The following is a 21,282-nucleotide window of genomic DNA, read 5'->3' as shown; positions in this document are numbered from 1 at the left end:
ACAAGTTATCCAGAAAAAATACATGGATGCCTATATTCTAGTCATTTCTAAGAAAAGGAAAAACAACCAAAAATCACTGCATTACACACTTTTAGACGTTCAAGGTAAACAATGTAAAGTGAATGCAAGTGTATAAAAGTTAATGTCTGTCAGATGTTGAACACAGAAGTCTTGTTACAGAAATACATGAAAGACTTAGAAGAGCTAGCATTATCACAATGCCCAGGGCACAGAGACAGGCAGGGTGGGCATAGGGAAAAACAAAAGATCTCATAAGAATAAAATTACACTAAAAAAATTTAAATATTTTTGTATCATCAGACAGCCTCTGGCACAGGAACATCCAATTTGTTTCTACTAACCCAATTTAGGTTGTTCAAAAAAGAAAAACAGAGAAGGCTGTTGTTTTAACACAAGCTTTTGTTAAGAGCTGTAACAAAAGTTTCTGATCCTTGGATTTAAAGAGAAAAATTACAAGTAAGCATGTCACTGAATTCAATTTCATCTGTACTACTGAAAATTGACTAAAATGTAAAAGGCTTTTCCACAAAGACTGCAATATGCTGCAGAATAAAAGTTAACATGCAGTCAGTTATTTTGGTGTATGTGTGCATGAAAAAAAGGCAAAAGTACTGAAGCAAGAAGTGAGATCTGAAGATGATCAGTGCTATACAGGCTCTCAAGAAACACACACAGCCCACAGCAATGCTATAAGAGTTTCATAGTATGATGTAATTGCAATGACTTGAACATGCTTGATTTAAAACGCGTAACACTGCAGTTCAATTACCTGTTTTTCACACACACGCTTTCTAACTGCCTTGCTTACTAGCTGCTGAAGGGTCTCACACACAATGCAATTACTCAGGTTTGCCCTAAGTTCCAATGGTGACTCTGGTTTGGTTCAACATAATCCCAGCACATTGCCCCGACCCAAGTTATTATAAATTTTCTCCAACTCTACTTTCCCACCATCCCTTTTCAAGTCACAATTTAAGAGCAGATAAAAATTTTAAGCTTGTTTCACTTATAATAGGATTGAGACAAGCCAATGAAGGTGCTTAAATTTGGCCTCCTTGGTCAAGCTAACATAATCTGTAATAGAACAAATTTTAGGTAACTTCAGAGGATTGCCTATTACAGAAGTAGACATGAATGTTGCTTTTTAAAAATGCACTCCTGTTACTTAGCAGCAATTACAGCAACCTTGAAAATGTTTTTAGATTCCTCTTAAAAAGGGAATAGCACCATAAGAACTGGACACCTGGAGAAATGTGAGGAAAGCCTCTTCGGAAGCAGCTAGTATCTCATGTATCTACTTTCAGCAAAAAATTAGTAAGAATCAAGAGATCAGAAACTGGATCACAGTCCTTCAATACCAAAACAAAACAAAAACAAAAACAAAAACAAACAACAATAAAAAAAAAACACAAACCCCCAAAGCCTCTTAGGGCATGTATATACATATATAAATTCAACAACTGTCAGGCAAGCTCACAAATAAAACCAGAGGCTGATTTAATTTATTTTAAGGATCAACAAAGTCCTACTATGGTCCAGATACCCTGACAGGGAAAAGAAATTTCCTGATAGTTTGGAATTAATATTGAAACTCACCATGCTCCGTTTTTAATAATATATTAAAGAGAGACTGTGAACCAACTACTGATTAGCCTCCTGCCCTTCCTAAAGCCTATTAGCCGATTAGTAGCAAACATCTACTAATGTCCTACAGCTCTATTGTAGTTATGTTTCAAGAGACTTGCAGAGGCTTTAGTGAAAATTTATTGGGGGAGGGGAAGCAGCAGCAGCAGTGTAGAAAAGGAAGGAAAAAAAATCATGCAAATTCCTTAGACTTAGTCCTCCAGACTTAAAGATGGAAAAGAATCAACTTTCACCTTTTCCTTTATTGCATCAACCTGCAAAGGAATTCAGAAGGTGCAGCTTAGAAAAAAAATCAAATTCCATATTGAGCATAAAAAGGTAGAATCAGCAACAAAGGTTTAGGGGAGAAACATCTAACCACTAAAAAAGGTAAAAGAGAGATGAAAATAAAGGGCATACTGGAAGCAAAATTTAGAATCATTTTTAAACTTCAGAGCTTACTGAAGAAGAATTTATGCTAAGTCAGTGTGAAAGAAAGCAGCTTAATAGCTAGTAAATTGTACAGCACTTAGGTTAAGAGCAGCTTAGAGCCAGGTCTCAAAAGATGGCATTACGCATGAGATGCTATTCTCATCTATATAGCTATTAACACTTTTTCTTACATTGAACTTCACATATGAAATATTACTCTTTTAAAATTTTAACTGAACATAATGGAATATAATTAGCAATTAGGGATTGCTAGTAGTGTGCCCTCTCCTCCCCCCCACCTCCCCTCCCCCCGTCCTTACTTAGGCATGCTAAAATGATCAGATGTGAGAATACTTGTAAGCTTTTTTTTTTTTGCTTTCATGACATGGACCCTCTAAACTCATTTAAAAATGTTATACATGGAAAGCTAATAACAGAGGAGAGGATAGGGTGAGTAGAAATATTCCCATCAAAAGGGACACTAAAATGAATAGTGAATTGTATTCTTGCTTGTTTAAAGTGTTTTTAGAAAACATGTGGTTAACCTCCTTATGACATTTTAAAATTGGGTTTGAACTACCAAAATACTGTAAAAATTAACATGATACTCAATATATAGATATATCTACATACATCTATACATACAAGCTCCCTCACAGCAAACAGGAAAAGACATTAAGTCAGGAACCAACCAAAGAACAGGGAAGCTGCCAATACTGTTGTAGGAAAAATGTTATGGAATTTTAAGGTGCTCTTTTTTCTGTTAAGTATTAAAACGCAATGAAATAAGACTACTATTCATTCTAAAAAATGTATAGAGGGTAAACATTCTGACAAGTTTTGAGTTTCCTTTTCAATCAGTCATTTGCCAGCTAATATAAAAAATGTCCATAGAATTCCACAGAATTATGGTCCACTAAGAGTGTGTGTGTGTGTGCGTGCGCGCGCGTGCGTGTGTATATATATATAACTTGAAAACCTAAATATGCGTGTTGAATCTTCAACTTTAGATATTCTGAATATACTTAAAAGAGTCATTACCTTGGTCAAGTATTCCTTCATGACCTGAATGAAATAGGGCATGGCAAAATCCATGATGTTGTGTCTCCAGGCAGTTTCCAGGACAACATCTGGCCTTAAAAGATCATAACAGGTAAAGAGACAAGCTCCAAAGCATTCTCTTTTTTCTTCCTGCAAAAACCACTGTAAGAGTTCTTCAGCCAGTTCAGTATCTTTAGATTCAGAAGCATACTGCATTGCATCCTGTAACAGGAAACAATAAAGGTTAGAGATTCAACTCCAAATATGTAAAACTGGTAAAACAAATAATACAATAGAATCTTAAAGATCTCAAATTGGCCTGGTGCTGGTTGCTCATGCCTATAATACTAGCTACTTGGGAGGCTAGGGCGGCTGAGATGTGAGGATTGAGATTCAAAGTCAGCCTGGGCATGAAAATGTACATGAGACGCTTATCTCCAATTAACCACCAGAAAACTGGAAGTGGCATTGGGCCTCAAAGTGATAGGGCACTAGCCTTGATCTGAAGAGATAGGGATAGCCCCTAGTCCCACAGATCAAGCCCCAAGACTGACCAAAACCAAAATAGAAGAGTAATCTCAAATTGGAGATGGGTATTCTATAAGGTATGATTCGGAAAGAAAAAGAGAAAGGCTATGCTTTGATATTTTTTTTGTTTTTTTTGGGGGGGGGGAGAAGCAGTCCTGTGCATGAACTCAGGGCCTGAGCACTGTCCTTGGGCTTTTTCTCAAGGATAGTGCTCTACAACTTGAGCCACAGTACCACTTCCAGCTTTTCTATGTATGTGGTACTAAGAAATCAAACCCGGATCTTCGTGCATGCTAGGCAAGAACTAGACCAAACTCCTGGCCCTGATTTTCTTTCTTTCTTTTTTTTAAATAAGAGGTTTAATCAGCACCTTAAATTCAAGAAATCCATTGACTTAATTATAAATTCCTCAAACAAGGAGCTGTAAGGTCAACATTCATATACACAAAACTTTGTAGGACAGAATCACTTGTTACATGCACACTATTGAGGGGTCAGTTTTACCATCCCAGCTCATCAACTTTACCAACCTTGTAAAGACTATCTTTCTTGCACAGCTCTACGCTCTGTTTCCAGCGATTATTGCCTTTGAAGAGATAAGCAGCAATTCTTCTGAACTCAATGAGTTCGTGTTTTTCCAAACGCTGAGCAAGTGAAATATTGTCAAAGTTGTCATAAGCATCTATTGATGTTCGCAGAGCCTTGAAAACAAAACAAAACAAAGCTATTTATCAATCAGTATCTTGCAAGCTTTACATTCATGTTCCACAGTTCTTTATATATTAGACTCCAATAGAGAGTAGTCTAGGTGCAAGCAAGTTTCTTTAAATAATAAAGTCCTCAAATATATTAGGCGGGATCTATAAAAGTACAATTTTCCCCCAGGCTTCTAGCATTGAAACCAACTTGAATGCTTATGAAATTAAGAGAATGCATACTTGGATTAATAGAAACTTAAGCTCTTGGAAATTTTTTATTTCATTTTTTATTTATTTTGTTGGTCATGGGGCTTGAACTCTGGACATGGACACTGTCCTTGAGCTCTTCAGCTCAAGGCTAGTGATCTACGACTTGAGCCACACCATCACTTTCAGTTTTCTGGTGGTTAAGTGGAGACAAGTCTCATGGTCTTTAATGCCAGGGCTGGCTTTGAATCTCAATCCTAGATCTCAGCCTCCTAAGTACTAAGATTACAGGCATGAGACATCGGCACCCAGCAGATTTTTTTAATTTTTACTTTCTTTTTGTAATGGGGCTTGATATCAGGGCCTGGCTTCTATCCCAGAAATTTTCTTCTTCGCCAAGCTAGAGCTGTACCTCTTTAACCACAGCTTCAATTGTGGCTTTTTTCGGCGGGGGGGGGGGGGGGGGGAAGTGGTGGTGAGGAGGAGTAAATTGGTATTACGTCTCAGAATTATGCCTTGGTTGGTGTCATATGACAACAGCAATCGTCAGATCTTAGCTTCCACAGTAGCTAGGTATGAGTTATGATACACAGCTAAGAAAAATTTCAATAGTAATTCAAGATGTTACTCGGTAATACAGGTCAGCATGGATTCTGAATCTGACTCATGAAGAGTGTAAGTAATAGTTACATGCCTGTAATGTCAGTTTCCATAAGCCTGTGTGATAGAGGGAGCAAAAAATGCAACTAGTTTAACCATATCTAATCATTTTATGTGAAATCTTTCACAGGAGCAACTTTTAAGACAAGCAAAAAAAAATAGACAAAAAGAACAATAAACAGATAATGGTTAATAGATTAATGGTTTATAGTCTAATGAAAAGACCAAAGACCTTTGACTATAATCTAGATGTTAAGAGATACCTTTTGTTTTTACAAAAATATGTAAAATCTACCTAAACAAAATTCTTAAACTTGGTACTTAATTAGCAGATTCATCAATCCTGAAAAACCTTACTAAATTTAGTTCCCAGTACTATTAGTAAGACTAAATAACAGATGTTTTTATTGAAGAATATTCTAACTTCATAACCTAGTCAATAACTTGAGTTTGGTTATATTTATAAAAGAATCTAGAGGTTTTACCTGATAGTCTTCTTCTGTAATAAAGAGGTTGTTCAGCGATTCGTTCACAGATTTGTTGTTATGGTTCTGAACTGAACGTAAATATGGTTTCACCAGTGGTAGCTGTTTGACCTTTAAGATAAAGGGTTTGTTAAAAACCATACACTGAGTTCTAGTTACACGTTACCCAAATAGATCACCATTCCTTGTTATGAAGTTTAAAGTATCACCTTGCTGAAATAATTGACTGCACGAGTGTGATCCAACCGTGGAGACAGCACCATCAGCAGATCATTTAACAAAAGAGGCTTGAATTCTAAGTAGAACTGTATTGCTCTGTAGTACAGTTCAACATTGGCAACCTAAAATGGGAAAAGAATCTATAAGCCAGAGTTTTTTCATAATGAGCATTCCTCTTGTAAAGCCTTTAGCTTTGAAGATACCCACCCTGGTAATGATATCTTTGAACTGCCCTTCTTTCCATGCATCAGTGGGATGATTCATCATGGTAAGTATGGCATTATCAAATTCTTCATATTTGTCATACAAAAACACCAGCTCTGCCCAAAGATGTGCTTGTTCTGCAGCTCTCAGCACCTGCATAAGAAAGATCAGCTGCTTTAACTAGTTGTAGTGCTCAAGTCTGTAATCCTAGCTACTTGGGACAGAGTTAAGAGGGCTGTGGCTCAAAGTCAGCATTCATATAAAATTCTCCATCTCAAATGAGACCCTATTTCAAAATCACTGATAGGTACGCTAGCATGTGCTTGCTATCCTAGATAATGGGTAAATAAAATGGCAGATACAATGGTGTACACTTGCCATACCCCAGCTAGAGAGGGAAGCACAAATAGGATGCAAAAATAAACAACGTATGAAGGGGCTAAAAGTACAGCAAGTGCAAGATATGGAGGCTAAATCTCTAATATTCTCCCAGCCCCCACCAAAAACATTTAACTGCTTTTGGACAAGTCTCTAATTCTAGCCAATGCCCTTAGAGGTAAAACAGTATTTTAAAGTATTAGCTTTTGCTATAAGTCACTCACAATGATAAAGGTTGGTTACCTTAGGAATATTCACTCTGGACCAGAACAACTCCAGGTGCTCCCTCATTTTCTGTGGCTTAAATTTAGAATACAGAATAGCTAATTCGGTAAACATTCCCATATGAGCTCGTTCAAGGCCCAATGCTGCTTCCAACATGGCTATTAGTTCTTCAAAATATCCACGATCCTAAGAGCAATATACAAGTACAATTAAAGATGAGAAAATCTGTGGCAAACGGTTTCAGTTCAAACAAAAGACCTGTGTTCATTACCTGGTAATAGTTGATAAGTTCCTCTAATTCATCTGCATGTACTACAATATGAAGTCCACACATCTGAGCAAGACGGAATTCTTTCCCATCTACACATGCGAAGCAGACCTAGAATAAAAATGTTATGTAAATTTCAATGCAAAAAATGGCTACACCAATCAGAATAAATACCATTTATAAGCAGTTGTAATGTATGTTTAGGTACCTCTTTCCATGTTCGAGTACTGTTAGCTTTTCGAGCTCCATCCACTGCAGCTTGATATTCACCTAGGTGAACCAGCGTAGATGCCAAGCGTCCAAAATTAGAAACATTATTGTACAGCAACTTAGCAGCATCATACATTTTTTCATCATAACAACGGTCACCAACCTGGGGGTAAATAACACACAGCATTGTTTTCAGTAACATACTAGGTTTAGCTTAATCATCTTTCCTAAATTAAAACCGGTGTGCAATTAGCATTACTATGTGATTTTCTTGGAATTCTTGTAATGTACTGGTTCTATTAAAATAATAAAATTAATCAACTACTTTTTTTTAACATGATTAAAGTCTGAACAGGAAACATACTTGTTGAATATGAGCATTATTTGGCCCATTGATGAACTCTTCTAACTCAGAAAGGCGGTTTGTTTTAGCCAGTGCAAATATCAATTCTGTCTCCACATAGGACTCTCGAGCCTTCTTACGAGCCATCTGCAAGTATTTCACCAGTTCTTCCCAGTTTCCTAATGAAGAAATAAAAAAAAGTCCACATAATAACCACATAATTAATCTTTCCAACAAAATGGGAATAGCTGTGTGTGTGTGACAGAGAGACAGAGAGATTTATTTATTTATTTATTTATTTATTTTTGGCCAGTCCTGGGCTTGAGCTCAGGGCCTGAGCACCACTTCCGGCTTTTTTCTATGTATGTGGTACCGAGGAATCGAACCCGGGTCTTCATGCACGCTAAGCAAGCACTTTAACCACTAGGCCAAACTCCCGGCCCCGAGAGAGAGATTTATTATATAGCATAAGCTGACCTCGGACTCCTTGAGAGTCTCTCCCCCCACCCCTCTCTGCCAATCCTGGGGCTTGAACTCTGGGCCTTGGGTACTGTCCCTGAACTTCATTTTGCTCAAGACTAGGTAAGCTGAAGAGTCCCATAACCCACTCCCCCCCCCAAAAAAAAATTATAGGTGTGTACCACACCTAGCTTAATTTCTTTTACAAAGATAAATACAAATAAATGATTGAGGAATGGCCAGGCGTTAAAGTACCTCCCAGCAAGCCCCAAGTTCAAACACACACACACTCACACACAACCCTGATAAATGGAAATTGTAATTATATGCTATTATCACGGAATAAACTGAGTTCTTTCCTATAGAGACTTATCACAGCTGAATCAAGATTTTTTTTTTCTTCTTATTGTGAGACTGGTGCTCGAGCTTGGTACCTGATGCTTTGTTTATTTTGTCTTACACTCTACCACCTGACCCATGCCTCCAATCTCGGGGTCTTACAAAACAGAGTATCTTCCCCATGGGCAATATAAATTCACAAAATGTAGCCGATCTTATCTGGATAAAGATGGAGGACTAGAATTTTACACAGGAATGAAGTGGTATTCAACTCCTACACAATTCAAAATAGAACTTATTGCTTAACCATCTTGTGCAGTGTCAAACATGGAACAGCAAGAAGTCATACCACTAGTATTGGCAGCCTGAACAACTTCCATGTAGGACGAAGGATCATCTGCTTTGATGTAAGAATCAATGGCTTCTTTCACCATTCCTTTCTGCAGCTGGGCTTTTGCAAGTTGACTCCAGACAGCAGGTTCATTGCAGCGTTCAGCAAACTCATATGCTCGGTCCAAGTTTCCAATGTGTTCAATTAATACCTGTGGCAAACCAGTGTTTAATTCAAGTTAAAGCAAAATGGATGTTAAGTAGTTACATGAGTACTAGCATTTTATTGTTCTCCCATTGCTCTAACCACTTATGCCCACTCTCAGAGGATAAGGCATTCTTTGAATCAAAAAAAGGCATTTTAGCCAGTAACTAAAGATATACGTATCTTGGCATTGGGGATTTAGCTCAGTGGAAGAGCACTTGCCTGGCAGGTGAAAGGCCCTGAGTTCAGTCCTCAGCTCTGGGGGAAAAAAAATATAGGTAATCTCAAGACATACCTGCACTGCTGAAGTATTGACATCAAACTTCCGGAAAATGGCAAATGCTTCTTCAAATAGCTCATTGCTGATGGCAATATTGGCAATATCTGGGGCATCATAATTATCCAGGCGATTAATATACTCCATGACACGTGTACGATCAGCCTTAATTGCAGTGAGGATGAGAAGGTTCTGCAGATTCCTTCAGGGAAAAAAAAAAACATAATATTAATTGAAATATTCTATCAATTTATCAATTATGAAGGATAATAGTCAATAGAGAAGTTTTTGTATAAGACTATAGTGATATAGACATGTTTTATTACATAGATTAATATGACAAACCCTCAGTTTAATTTTAATTATGTTCTAAAATCTAAGTGCCAGTGATTGTATATAGAGATTCCCTTCTTAAATACTTATTTGTTAAACATGTCATTTGAAATATGATGTAAAAATCAATGTTAATAAATTCTTCTTAAAAGACTATAGTGAGAACAGAAGGAATAATACAAGAGATTTTTGTTCTCTTTGTTTCACTTCAAAAGTGACAGGCTATAATTAATGATAATTTTAAAAAAGAGCCCACAAATCCTCTGAGAGCATACCTGTGTTCACTAAATACAGAGTTATCAAGGACAATTTTCTCCAGCAATTCAATGAGCTCATTAGGAAGGTCTGCAGTCATAAAAGCCTTGACAGTTACTGATACTTCTTCAGGGTCCTGAGTCTCAGACAAGGCTGTCTGTACAACCTAGAGAGTATATACATGAAACATGAACTGAAAATCAAGGTGGATTTTTTAATATATAAATTAGCCTCTGACTATAAAACCTCAAGCAGGCAAAAAGCAATGAATTTTAAATTTAAATTTACTATTTAAAGGTCTTGCAAACATGAATATATACTACGTTAATTCTGTTGAAAAACCACCCTAATTATATACTTTTTTCTTTTCCCTAACTAAATCATCATCCATACTAACACTCATTATCACTTTAATGGCTATATATAATTCAAATACCTAGATGTGGAATTATAAAATCAGTAATTCCTCTGTTTTTGGCTATTTGCCTGGTGCTCAGATGCTGCAATGAATATTTTTTCCAGGAAGCTTTGTATCTACTTGGGAATGTTCCTTAGAATGCTTCCTAGGAAAGGAATAAAAGATTAATAGCCTTTAACCTATTCATTTCAAAATGTACTTACTTTTTTCAAGGCACTTGGGTTTGGAACCCAGGACTTTGCCACTTGCTAGTGAGATGCTCTGCTACTAGACAAGTCCAAGTTCTTTTTTAATGTTAAAGCAGGACTTTTCATTTTTCCTAGGGCTGGCTTCAGACTGGGATTTTCCTACCCAAGTCCTCCCATATAGCTGGAAGTATGTCCCACCACACCCGGCAAACTGAAGATGTCTAACTTTCTACTCATACAATGTCTCCCAATTGCTACTGAGAAGCTGGAATAAGAAGCACAAGCAACCATGTCCAGCCCCAATGCCATAGTTATACTTTTATCAATATAATTTAAGAATCACTGTAATAAAATCAATATTTAGGGCTTTCAAAATAGGGTTTTACTTTGTATTACCAGTCCTGGGGCTTGTACTCAGGGCCCAGGCACTGTCCTTGGGGAATCAAACTCATGGCTTCATGAAAGCTAGGCAAGCACTCTACCACTAGGGCATGTTCCTAGCCCCAAGGTTTTCAACTGGTTTTTTTGTTTTTGTTTTTTCCCCAGTTATGGGGCTTGAACTCTGGGCCTGGGCATTGTCCTATAGCACTTCAGCTCAAGGCTACCACCCTACCCCTGGAGCCACAGTGCCACTTCCAATTTTCTGGTGGTTAACTGGAGATAAGAGTCTCATGGACTTCAGTGTAGTACCTAGGTTGGCTTCGAACCTCGATCCTCAGATCTCAGCCTTCTGAGTAGCTAGGATTACAGGCGTGAGACAGGGCACCCAGCTACGTTTTCAATTTCTTATCAGCAGAAAACATTTCATCAGCTGAGGTATGCTTACTAATAAAAATTAACATCTATCAGCTGGGCTTTTGCATAGTCTTACCAATTTTTATAATACACCAAAATTTGTGTTTTTGATAAATTTAGTCATGCCTAAATTATTAATAACAATACTTAAAGCTTAATTTGCTGTCTTCCTTAGAATCATGATGAACTGAGCCTTTCTATATAAAGGTTTCTAGATTTAATTTCGTTACTTTCTACTGCATTCTCTTTTAGTTAAATGATACACTCGATTATCTACAGTCATATGATGAAAAAGATTTTATTCATAATTCAACAGTGAAACACATTTCCCAACTTTACCTGGTCAATTAGGGGTCTTCTGTATGGATTGCTTTCCAGTAGTACACTACCCCACAATTCTGGATCCTTTCGACGTACCAAATAGCGGGAGAGACTTTTGAAGAGGGAGTTCTCATTGCAAACCTATTTGAGATACAAAAGATTAATTCCAAGGTAAAAAGTAAGAATATTTTAACAGGATGACTTGCTTGGGAGGTGTCCCTTAGCTTTTTCCACTCAAGGGTGATGCTTTATCACTTCAGCCACACCTCTACGTCTAGTTTTTTTGGTGGTTAACTAAAGATAAGAGTCTTACAGTCTTGGGCCGGGAGTTTGGCCTAGTGGTTAAAGTGCTTGCCTAGCATGCATGAAGACCGAGGTTCAATTCCTCGGTACCACATACATAGAAAAAAGCCTGAAGTGGTGCTGAGGCTCAAGTGGTAGAGCTCTGACCTTGAGAAAGTCCAAGGACAGTGCTCAGGCCCTGAGCTCAAGCCCATAACTGGCAAAAAAGAAAAAAAAAGAGTCTTACAGTCTTTTCCTCCCTGGTTAGCTTTGAAACAGGACCCTCAAATCTCAGACTCCTGAGCAGCTAGGATTATAGGCATGAGTCAGGAACACCCAGTATAGGATGAACTTTTAAGAGTTATTTATAGTCACTTAAAATTTTTTTGTTTGGGCGGGTAGTTTAGCCTCGTGGGAAAAGTGCTTGCCTAGCATGCATGAAGACCTGGGCTTGATTTCTCAGTACCACATACATAGAAAAAGCTGGAAGTAGTGCTGTGTTTCAGGTGGCAGAGTTCTAGCCTTGAGGAAAGCCCAAGGGCAGTGTTCAAGCCCTAAGTTCAAGCCCCAAGACTGACGAAAAAAGAAAAAAATCTTTTTGTTTTGTTGGACTGGGTTTCTGATGTGTAGTTTTGCTCATTGGCTGGTACTTCACAACCTGACCCATCCTTCCATCACTAGTTTGGGGTTTTGTTTTTTAAAGAAAAGAATATTAAATATTTCACAGCATTTGTTATCACTGAAATTCAACTCACTGGGGTGGGGGTGGGTGGGAGGGAGAATTAATTTTTTTCTTTTAAGAAGCACCCGTGGGCCAGGAGTGTAGCCTAAGTGGTAAGAGTGCTCACCTAGCATGCATATTGCCCTGGGTTTGATTTCTGAGTATCACATATTCAGGAAAAGATGGAAGTTGTGCTGTGGCTCAAGTGGCAGAGTGGTAGCCTTGAGCAAAAGTGTGGGACAGTGCCAGGACCTGAGTTCAAGCCCCAGGATTAGCAAAAAAAAAAAAAAAAAAGCATCCTTATTTTGGATCTATGTTTGTACATTCTATTCAAGTAAGAGAACTAAACTTCTTTATAAACTTTGTAATATGTTAAGTAGAACTGGCTTACCTTCATATCTTTCATGTTTCATTAGATTTGGGGCATAGGGGATAATAATGAGGTCTGAACTCAGGGCTTTGTATACTCTTTTGCTGGAATCATTCCTCTAAACCCTTTTTGTCCTGGTTATTTTTGAGATATGGTCTTGCTTTTTTGCCCAGGTCAGCCTGAGCTAAAATCCTATAGTTGTGGAGATAGGGCGTTCAAAAAGCACAAAAGCCGGATTAAAGACGCTCTTCTCATGCAAAATAGACAATTTTAGTATCAAGAAACGTAACAGTAAGGGAATATAGTGCACAAAAAAAATAAACATTTATGAGTTTATGAATACAAGAGGACTAATGGAAAATAAAGGGAAATCACCTCTTTCAATTAACACATTGAGAAGTTTAAGAATAGATGCTATGTTAGGACAATAGGCTATTTGCATCTACTCACATAACTAAAATAAAGAGTAATTATAGTTAGCATTGTCTGTTGTCATAAGCCTATGATCTCATAATCATAGGTCATGACACTTGAACTGTGACCATGGGCGCTGTCCCTGAGCTCTTTTTGCTCAAGGCTAATAATGCCACACTACTCTAGGCCACAGCACCACTTCTGGTTTTTTAGTGGCTAATTGGAGGTAAAGTATCATGGACTTTCCTCAGATGTCAGCCCCCTGAGTAGCTATGAATATTGGCATCAGCAACAAGCATCTGGCTATGACTCCCAATGCCAGCCAGAGCTACACAGCAAAATCTGGTCTCAAAAAGTCAAATCAATCAACCAATCAGTGAAAACTGACATCACAAAGAGGGAAGGAATGACCACATGGTGCTTAAGTTCAAGGCTTGGATGCTGTCCATTAGTTTTTTTCTTCTTTCTTTCTTTTTTATTTTGCTAGTTGTGAGGCTTGAACTCAGGACCTGAGCACTATCCTTGGGCTTTCTCAAGCCTAGTGTTCCACCACCTGAGCCACAGCACCACAGCACCAGCTTTTTCTATGTATGTGGTACTGAGGAATTGAACTCTGGTCTCTGTGCATGTTAGGGAAGCACTCTACCACTAGTCCAAACTCCCAGCTCCATCCCTTAGCATTTTTGCTCAAGGCAAATTGAGCCACAGCTCTACTTCTGCTGCTAGTTAACTGTACAAAAAAAAAACCTCATGGACTTTCTTCCTAGACTGGACTCAAACCACAATTCTCAGATTTCAAGTTCTTGAGTAGCCAGCACACTGGCACCGGGAAGAAGTATTCTATTTATTACTTTTTCAAAGAGATAGGTGTGGATGTAGCTTATTTGGTTATGAGGAGAAGAAAGGGAAAAGAAGAGGCAGAGGAAGAGACTGACTTTACGTTTATATGAATTATTCAGAATAGGCAAATGGAGTTAGTGAACATGTTTGATGGTTGAAACAAGATGTGGGAAAGGAATAAAGGAAGAAGCTGTATAATAAATAGGATCTTTCTTTCAAAGTAGTGAAAAATTAGAACTAGGTAAAGGTAATGTTACAACATTAAAAGTACTAATAGCTACTTAACTGAACACTTTAATATTCAAACTTTGCTATGTCTACTTCATCTTACAAAAAGGATCCAAACAGAATTGACTACTTCATACAAAATACATGAGACACACAAATTTATCCTAAACTAGATAAAAACTGTAGCCGGGCACTGTGGCGCAAGGCCTGTAATCCTAGCTATAAAGGAGGCTGAAATCTGAGAATTGAGGTTTAAACCCAAACCAAGCCTGGGCACAAAAGACCACGAGACTCTTATCTCCAATTAATCACTGGAAAACAGGAAGTGGGGCTGTGGTTCCAGGGGTAGGTTGGCAGCCTTGAGCTGAAGAGCTCAGGGACAATGCCAAAGCCCAGAGAGTTCAAGCCCCATGACCAACTAAAAAAAAAGTAATATAATTGATTTTTAAAGTATCGTACCAATGTCATACTGACTAGCTGGTATATACTGTGGTCTTAAGTAATAAATTCAAAGTTAATATGCAGTTTAGTTCTCATGGTAAAAAATTATGTGTTGAAGCTGGGTGCTGGTGGTTCATATCTGTAACCCTAACTACCCAGAGGCTGAGTTTGGAGGATGTGGATGGAAGCCATTCTGGGCAGAAAAATTCCTGAGACTCATATTTCCAATTAACTACCAGAAAACAGGAAGTGGCACTGTGGCTCAAAGTGACAGAGAGCTAGCCTTGAGCCAAAGAGCTAAGGGATAGCACCTAGGCCCGGAGTTCAAGCCCCACAACCACCAAAAAAAAAAGTGTCCATGCATGACTGGTATGTGCACGTTTATGAGGATGTGTAACAGGGTAAGGAAATATAAATGGCAAAGCTAGTAGGGTTAAAGTGATACAGAAAAAAGGGCACAAAAAATGTTTATCTTTGAACTCCTTTCATAGTAATTTTCAAATAAAAATTTGAAAAAGAGTACCCATCTTCTAAAAATGTTCCACATTGACTAAAATAAAATCTCTCAAAATGTGCTAGAATGACACCCATCCCATACACACTTGGTTAACAGTACTCACATTGATCAGTTCCAAATCACACTGGCCACGTTCGTAAGCGACACAGGCTAGATGTGGATCTCTCTTCTCACAGTACTTTCCAACAACACGACTATCGTAATAGGGATTTTCACGAAGAAATCTCTCTGGGTTGTTATTACTGTCAATGTAGATCTTGGCTAATGCATTGTGAGTAGCAGGTTCCTCACAGCCCTCGTGAATTCTGGCCTCTAGCCAAGGCAGAAGCAGTTTTAATCTAGTATAAACAAAACAAAGCCACACATACTCTATTATAATCAGCACAGTCATAATGCACTATATATGTATCTTATTGTTTATGATGTGCTCTCATATTACATTCTTTTGCTTTGCAAGGCCTCATGCTTGTTAGCAAAGTATTCTACATCTGACCCTCATCTGTCGTGCGTGTGTGTGTGTGTGTGTGTGTGTGCGTGTGTGTGTGTGTGTGTGTTTGGGTGTCTCAGTCCTAGGACTTTAACTCTGGGCCTGGGTGTTGTCCCCGAGCTCTTCAGCTCAAGGCTACTGCCCTACCACCCCTTGAGCCACAGTGGCATTTCTAGTGTTTCTTAGAAACACCGGCTTCCAGCTCTAGTCATTATTTTTAACTTGAAGCAATCTTATTACAAACAGGGAAATTAGAATGGATCCTTAAGTTGCTCAGTTTCACAGATGGTAAAATGAACACTGATTTTTACTTTTCCAATGTATCTGCTTATATCTTGTATATAAAAGTATTAATTCATAGATTATGCTGATTAAAATTATCTAATTTTAGGGGAAAAAACTTGGAGAAGGCTGGTGCGGTGGCTTATGCCTATAATCCTAGCTACTCAGGAGGCCAAGATCTGAAGAGCGTGGTTCAAAGCCAGCCTGGGCACTAAAACGTCCATGAGACTCTCCTCTCCAGTTTATCAGCAGAAAACCAGAGGTCAGGGTTTTACTCATTTACATTTCAGTGGTCCTGATGACCAAGACTCTTACTTACATTTAAATATTAAATGACATCATTCTATTACTTTGGCTATCAAATTTATGTAGCAAGGAACAATTCCATCAGAGTAAAGATATGCCACATTTTTAATAAGAGTACTAAATAAAAACTCTCAAAAACATAACCACCACAAGCAATCCATTGTGGATTATCTAAAGCACACCTAGATACTTAAATTAACCAAAACATAATTTGTTACTTCAATATCAAATTATCTAAGTGTAGGCTTTAGACTTAAAACTCAACTGAATGTTTTTTTTCCACACTTTGTTTATGACTTAAAAACATTCAAATATCAGTATATGTCTCCATTCCAAGCCCCTTTCCCCCATCTCTTTTCATTTCTAGAATTTGAATTCAGGTCTTATACTTGCTGGTCAGGGCTTACCATGAAATATACCTTAGTTCTGCTTTTATGCTGGCTATGTGGAAATGAAGTCTAGACAACTTTTCTACCTGGGCTAACCTCCTTAATACCTGGGATTATAGGTGTGAGCCAGTCCTCTTATTCTTTATTTTTTGGTCAAGTGGGGCTTGGACTCTGGGCCTGGGCGCTGTCCTTGAGCTCTTCAGCTCAATGCTACCGCCCCTATCCCTTGAGTGACAGTGCCACTTCCAGTTTTCTAGTGGTTAATTGGAGATAAGAGTCTTTAGTGCTCAGGCTGGCTTTGAACCGCAATCCTCTGATCTCAGCCTCATGAGTAGGCAGGATTATAGGTATGAGCCACGCACCAACTCCGAAACATTCTGATATAAATTCTATAAATACAGCTACCAGGGACACTACCCTATGTCAGATTAAAATTGTAAGCCCACAGGTTTTGTTGATATCCTCTCATAGAGCTTTAGTAAACTTCTCACTATTATATAATTCCAATGATTATTTGAATACTTTCCAACACCAATGTCTCAAAGTGTTTCAGTTAAAAACACTTTTTTAGAATCATTATATTCAAAATTTGCAATTTATATTACCATATTAAGATATATTATAAATGAGTAAGTTTAACTCAGAGTGCCACAGCAAACTCTTTGCTCAATTATTCTCAAAAGAAACACTATCTATCTATATATGTATATATATATTGCTATTATATAGTAACTAAAAAGAGGATTCCTGCCTACTTGGATCAAAGAATATGAATTATATCACATAGTTGGTAATTATGAACATGCAAAAGAAGTGAGGAGATATAGTTCACTAGGAGAATACTACTTGGTCTGAGACCATGAATTTGAACCACAGGATTAAAAAAGGGAAGCTGAGAGTCAGCTAACTGATCAGGTTTTGTTTTCAATTTATCAGCTTATCTTCCATGTATTACTGAGTTGCTCTGAGACACCTAACCAGATATATTCATGGTAACATGCTGAAAAAAAAAAAAGGCTATAAATTTGTCCCAGTTATGAAGGTAACAGCAGTACTATACCTGTTTCTTTTTTCAACTTCAGCCACAAGCTCATCAGTGGAGAACTGACCTCTCACAACAAGAATTAAGTTCTTAATAACATCTTCAGAGCAGTCAACATCAAGTAATCCTCCAATAACCACTGGAAGTCGACTTGGATTCACCTATAGTCAAACAAAAAAGAATGTATTAACCAAGTCAAACACTAAAACGCATTCCTCTCCTTTAACTCCTTTTTTTTGGTCGGTCATGGGGCTTGAACTCTGGGAGCTGTCCCTGAGTTCTTCAGCTCAAGGCTACCACCCTACCCTTTGAGTCACAGTGCCACTTTGTTTTCTAGTGGCTAATTGGAGGTAAGAGTCTCACGGATTTTAGTGCCAGAGCTGGCTCTAAATCGCAATCCTCAGATCTCAGCCTCCTGGGTAGCTAGGATTACAGGTGTGAGCCACCACACCCAGCAGTCTAATTTTTAACATCAATAATGAACAGTTTAAAAAAGTGTAGCCAGACAATGGAATTTGGCAGAAGTTCAGATAAAACTATACTTCATGGTCTAATAGCACTTTATATCATATTCTCTGTTGACCTGGTCAACTGGTTACCTAAGGATACCTACAAACAATAAGTATAAAGAAGGGTAACTTCAAAGAATGATTATAGAACCTATCTAAAAAAAAAAGGTCTAGAACTGTAGAAAGATTGCCTACTTCTAGAGTTAGAAAACAAACTTTCTAATTCCATACTTTAAATGGTTCAACTTCACTTTTGGAGTTGTGGACCTTCATAGTGAAACCTCAAAGCCTAATGACCGGAGCCCACTAGATTTGCTCAACTGTAACAGTTCTGTTCGTATATTCTAAACAACAAAAAGAAATGTTGAAAGGTACTCTAGGAGACCACTCTTATTAATAAGTACAAGTCTCCAAAGGATAAAGATTTTCAAAATTATGAAATTTTAAACATTATAAAAACATACCTTTAAATTATATAACTATTACTTACCTTCTGCACATATATTTCTATATACTTTTGAAGATTATTTCTATATAAATACAGCACCAAGTCATGGACAAAGTCAAATCGGTCACAGACAATGATAAGTGGCAATTGATCTGTTAGTTTTGCTTCCTGAAAAAAGAACAAAAGTCTGAATTTTCTTGTTAGAAGTTATCAAATCTATGTAAAATCTATTCTATGCCAATGGGAGACACATAAATTTGCTTCTTCTATTAAATATTCCCAAGGCACAATGTGCTCATCCCAGTTTTAGTATATTTTATTAATACTTAGATTTACACAACAAAATACTAGGTTCTTCCCACATATACCTTTCACTAAACCACTACTGGCTCATATTACAAAACCATCCCATTCAACTGTATTTGACAGCCGACTTAATAACTACAGCTATTATTGTCCAAAACATACTGTACGAATGGCTCACACTTGTTCCAAACAAATGATTTATTTATCCCTCCCCAAACCCAAGCTATTAAGCCAGCCTCTAACACTCTATCATAATAAAGCCTACACAAGGAGCAGCATGATGTTAATGGCCATAAATTAAATATACCACATGTTGCTATTAATAAGAAAAAGGCAAAAATTAAAAAGAACATTTAAAGAAACATCTTTAAATTGCCAATTGCTTTTATTGCTACAAATACCAAACTACAATCCTACTTATAGACTGACACAAAAGATGTTATAGACAGGTAATTAAGACCTGTACTGGGCATTACCTGATACATGTCCTGTTACATTCCACAGACATAAGGTACAGCACAAAAAACAACAGTTTCCATCAGGAATTCATTTATACACAGTGAAACATTCTTCAATAAATGATTCCTCAAAGATATTCTACTAAAGGAGAACTGAACAGGATAATTTTCCCCAATGGTAGCCAATATGAATGCTATCTGCAAGGTAAATTTAATGATTCTCAAGCCTAAGTTCTTCATGCATGAAGCCCTGATTCCTCAGTACCACATACACAGAAAGGGGCGAATGTAGTGCTGTGGCTAAAGTGGTAGAGCACTAGCCTTGAGAATGCCCAAGGACAATTCTCAGACCCTGAGTGCAAGCCTCAAGACTTGGGGGGGTGGGGAGGGAAGGAGAGGAAAATTTATATCTACCCATGCAAAATACTGAAGTAACATTTTTCCTTCTAAATGAACATAAAAAATGTACTGGGTCAATATAAAAGTCTTCTATCTTACCCTGTTTAATATAAAATATGTATGTTATCAATAGGTAAGAAACATATTTAGTGGCTGGGAGTTTGTCCTAGTGGTAGAATGCTTGCCTAGCATACACAAAGACCTAGATTCAATTCCTCGGTACCACATACGTAGAAAAAAAGCCAGAAATAGTGCTGTGGCTCAAATGGTAGAGCTCTAGCCTTGAAGAAAGCCCAAGGACAGTGCTCAGGCCTGGACTTTGTGCCCCAGGACTGGCAAAGAACAACAATAACAAAAAACAAAAAAAAATATTTAGAAATAGTCTAAGATGAGGCTGGGAGTCTGGCCTTACAGTAAAGTGCTTGCCTAGAATGCACAAACACCAGGGTTTGATTCCTCGGTACCATATACATAGAAAAAATTGGAAGTGGTGCTGTGGCTCAAGTGGTAGAGCACTAGCCTTGAGGAAAAAGCCCAAGGACAGTGCCAGATCCTGAGCTCAAGCCCCAGGGCCAAAAAAAAAAAAAAAAAAAAGAAGTAATCTAAAATGGCTTTGCTATTCTATTCCCTTTGCATGAGTGTTTTTAAGGTTTCTGTGGTTAAAAACAAGTAGAAGTACTAAAAAAAACAAGATTGGAAATATGGATAAGCAATACACTATTTTTCCCAATTACTTAAATCTGCACTAGAGTTTAGAGATGAAAGTAATGTCATAAATATTTTAAACTGTTTAATAAATGGTTAATCTCCAGTAACAATAGTTAACAATTTCAATATAAAAACTAGAATTAAATAAACATATCGAGATTTTCAAAACATGAATTAGATCATTAAATATTTGCTCAGTACCTATGTAGAATCTATTCTCTCAAGAGAACTGCATCCCATTAAGCAGAAATAATGTTTCACAACCGTGGCTGTTATAATGACACAACAGGGTAAGAGTTGAGAATGGAATATGGATAGGCTCTATTTTAGATAGGGTAACCTGAGATACACTATATTATGACAATTGATCAGAAACTTGAAGGTAGCCAGGGAGGTCAACAAGGTCTTAGAGAAAAAATAGTTTAGAGCATAAGCAATAGCCTAGAACAGGAAAAGCCTAGAGCTAGGGGAAGTTCCAGAAACAGCAAGGACACTGGTGTGATAAAGCAATTCCAAGAAAGAATGGTAGAAAATACAGTCAAGGTAGTAAGAAGCAGATCATCAGTCTAAAAAAACAGTTTTTAGGAAGAGCTGATCAATAAATTTAATGCCTAATGATATTAACAATTTAAATTTAATCTTTGTTTTTCTTTTTTCCTTTCATGACAGTGCT

The 21,282-nt window shown here is 37.5% G+C and overlaps 1 protein-coding gene across 2 annotated transcripts in view; it reads right to left on the bottom strand.

Annotated features, from left to right (window-relative positions):
• Positions 1–21,282, bottom strand: part of Cltc (clathrin heavy chain) — a 64,340-nt gene that overhangs the window by 5,038 nt on the left and 38,020 nt on the right. The window contains exons 15-31 of one of the 2 annotated variants that reach the window (XM_090351134.1): positions 18,781–18,906; positions 17,800–17,942; positions 15,379–15,613; positions 11,481–11,603; positions 9,761–9,906; positions 9,171–9,354; positions 8,690–8,882; positions 7,564–7,721; positions 7,198–7,362; positions 6,993–7,100; positions 6,740–6,907; positions 6,122–6,271; positions 5,905–6,036; positions 5,696–5,806; positions 4,176–4,346; positions 3,118–3,339; positions 1,899–1,919 (exon numbers count right to left, since the gene is read on the bottom strand). In XM_090351134.1, the coding sequence (XP_090207260.1) occupies positions 1,899–1,919; positions 3,118–3,339; positions 4,176–4,346; positions 5,696–5,806; positions 5,905–6,036; positions 6,122–6,271; positions 6,740–6,907; positions 6,993–7,100; positions 7,198–7,362; positions 7,564–7,721; positions 8,690–8,882; positions 9,171–9,354; positions 9,761–9,906; positions 11,481–11,603; positions 15,379–15,613; positions 17,800–17,942; positions 18,781–18,906 (2,556 nt within the window). The remainder of the gene's footprint in view (positions 1–1,898; positions 1,920–3,117; positions 3,340–4,175; positions 4,347–5,695; positions 5,807–5,904; positions 6,037–6,121; positions 6,272–6,739; positions 6,908–6,992; positions 7,101–7,197; positions 7,363–7,563; positions 7,722–8,689; positions 8,883–9,170; positions 9,355–9,760; positions 9,907–11,480; positions 11,604–15,378; positions 15,614–17,799; positions 17,943–18,780; positions 18,907–21,282) is intronic. The other variant, XM_090351135.1, reaches the window with a different exon arrangement.

Source organism: Megascapheus bottae, chromosome 17, assembly GCF_031878675.1.
Source record: "Megascapheus bottae isolate mThoBot1 chromosome 17, mThoBot2.hap1, whole genome shotgun sequence".
In the NCBI taxonomy this organism is placed as follows: domain Eukaryota; kingdom Metazoa; phylum Chordata; class Mammalia; order Rodentia; family Geomyidae; genus Megascapheus; species Megascapheus bottae.
Note: the sequence above shows the minus strand (reverse complement) of the source record. Positions and strands in the feature narration are given on the sequence as shown.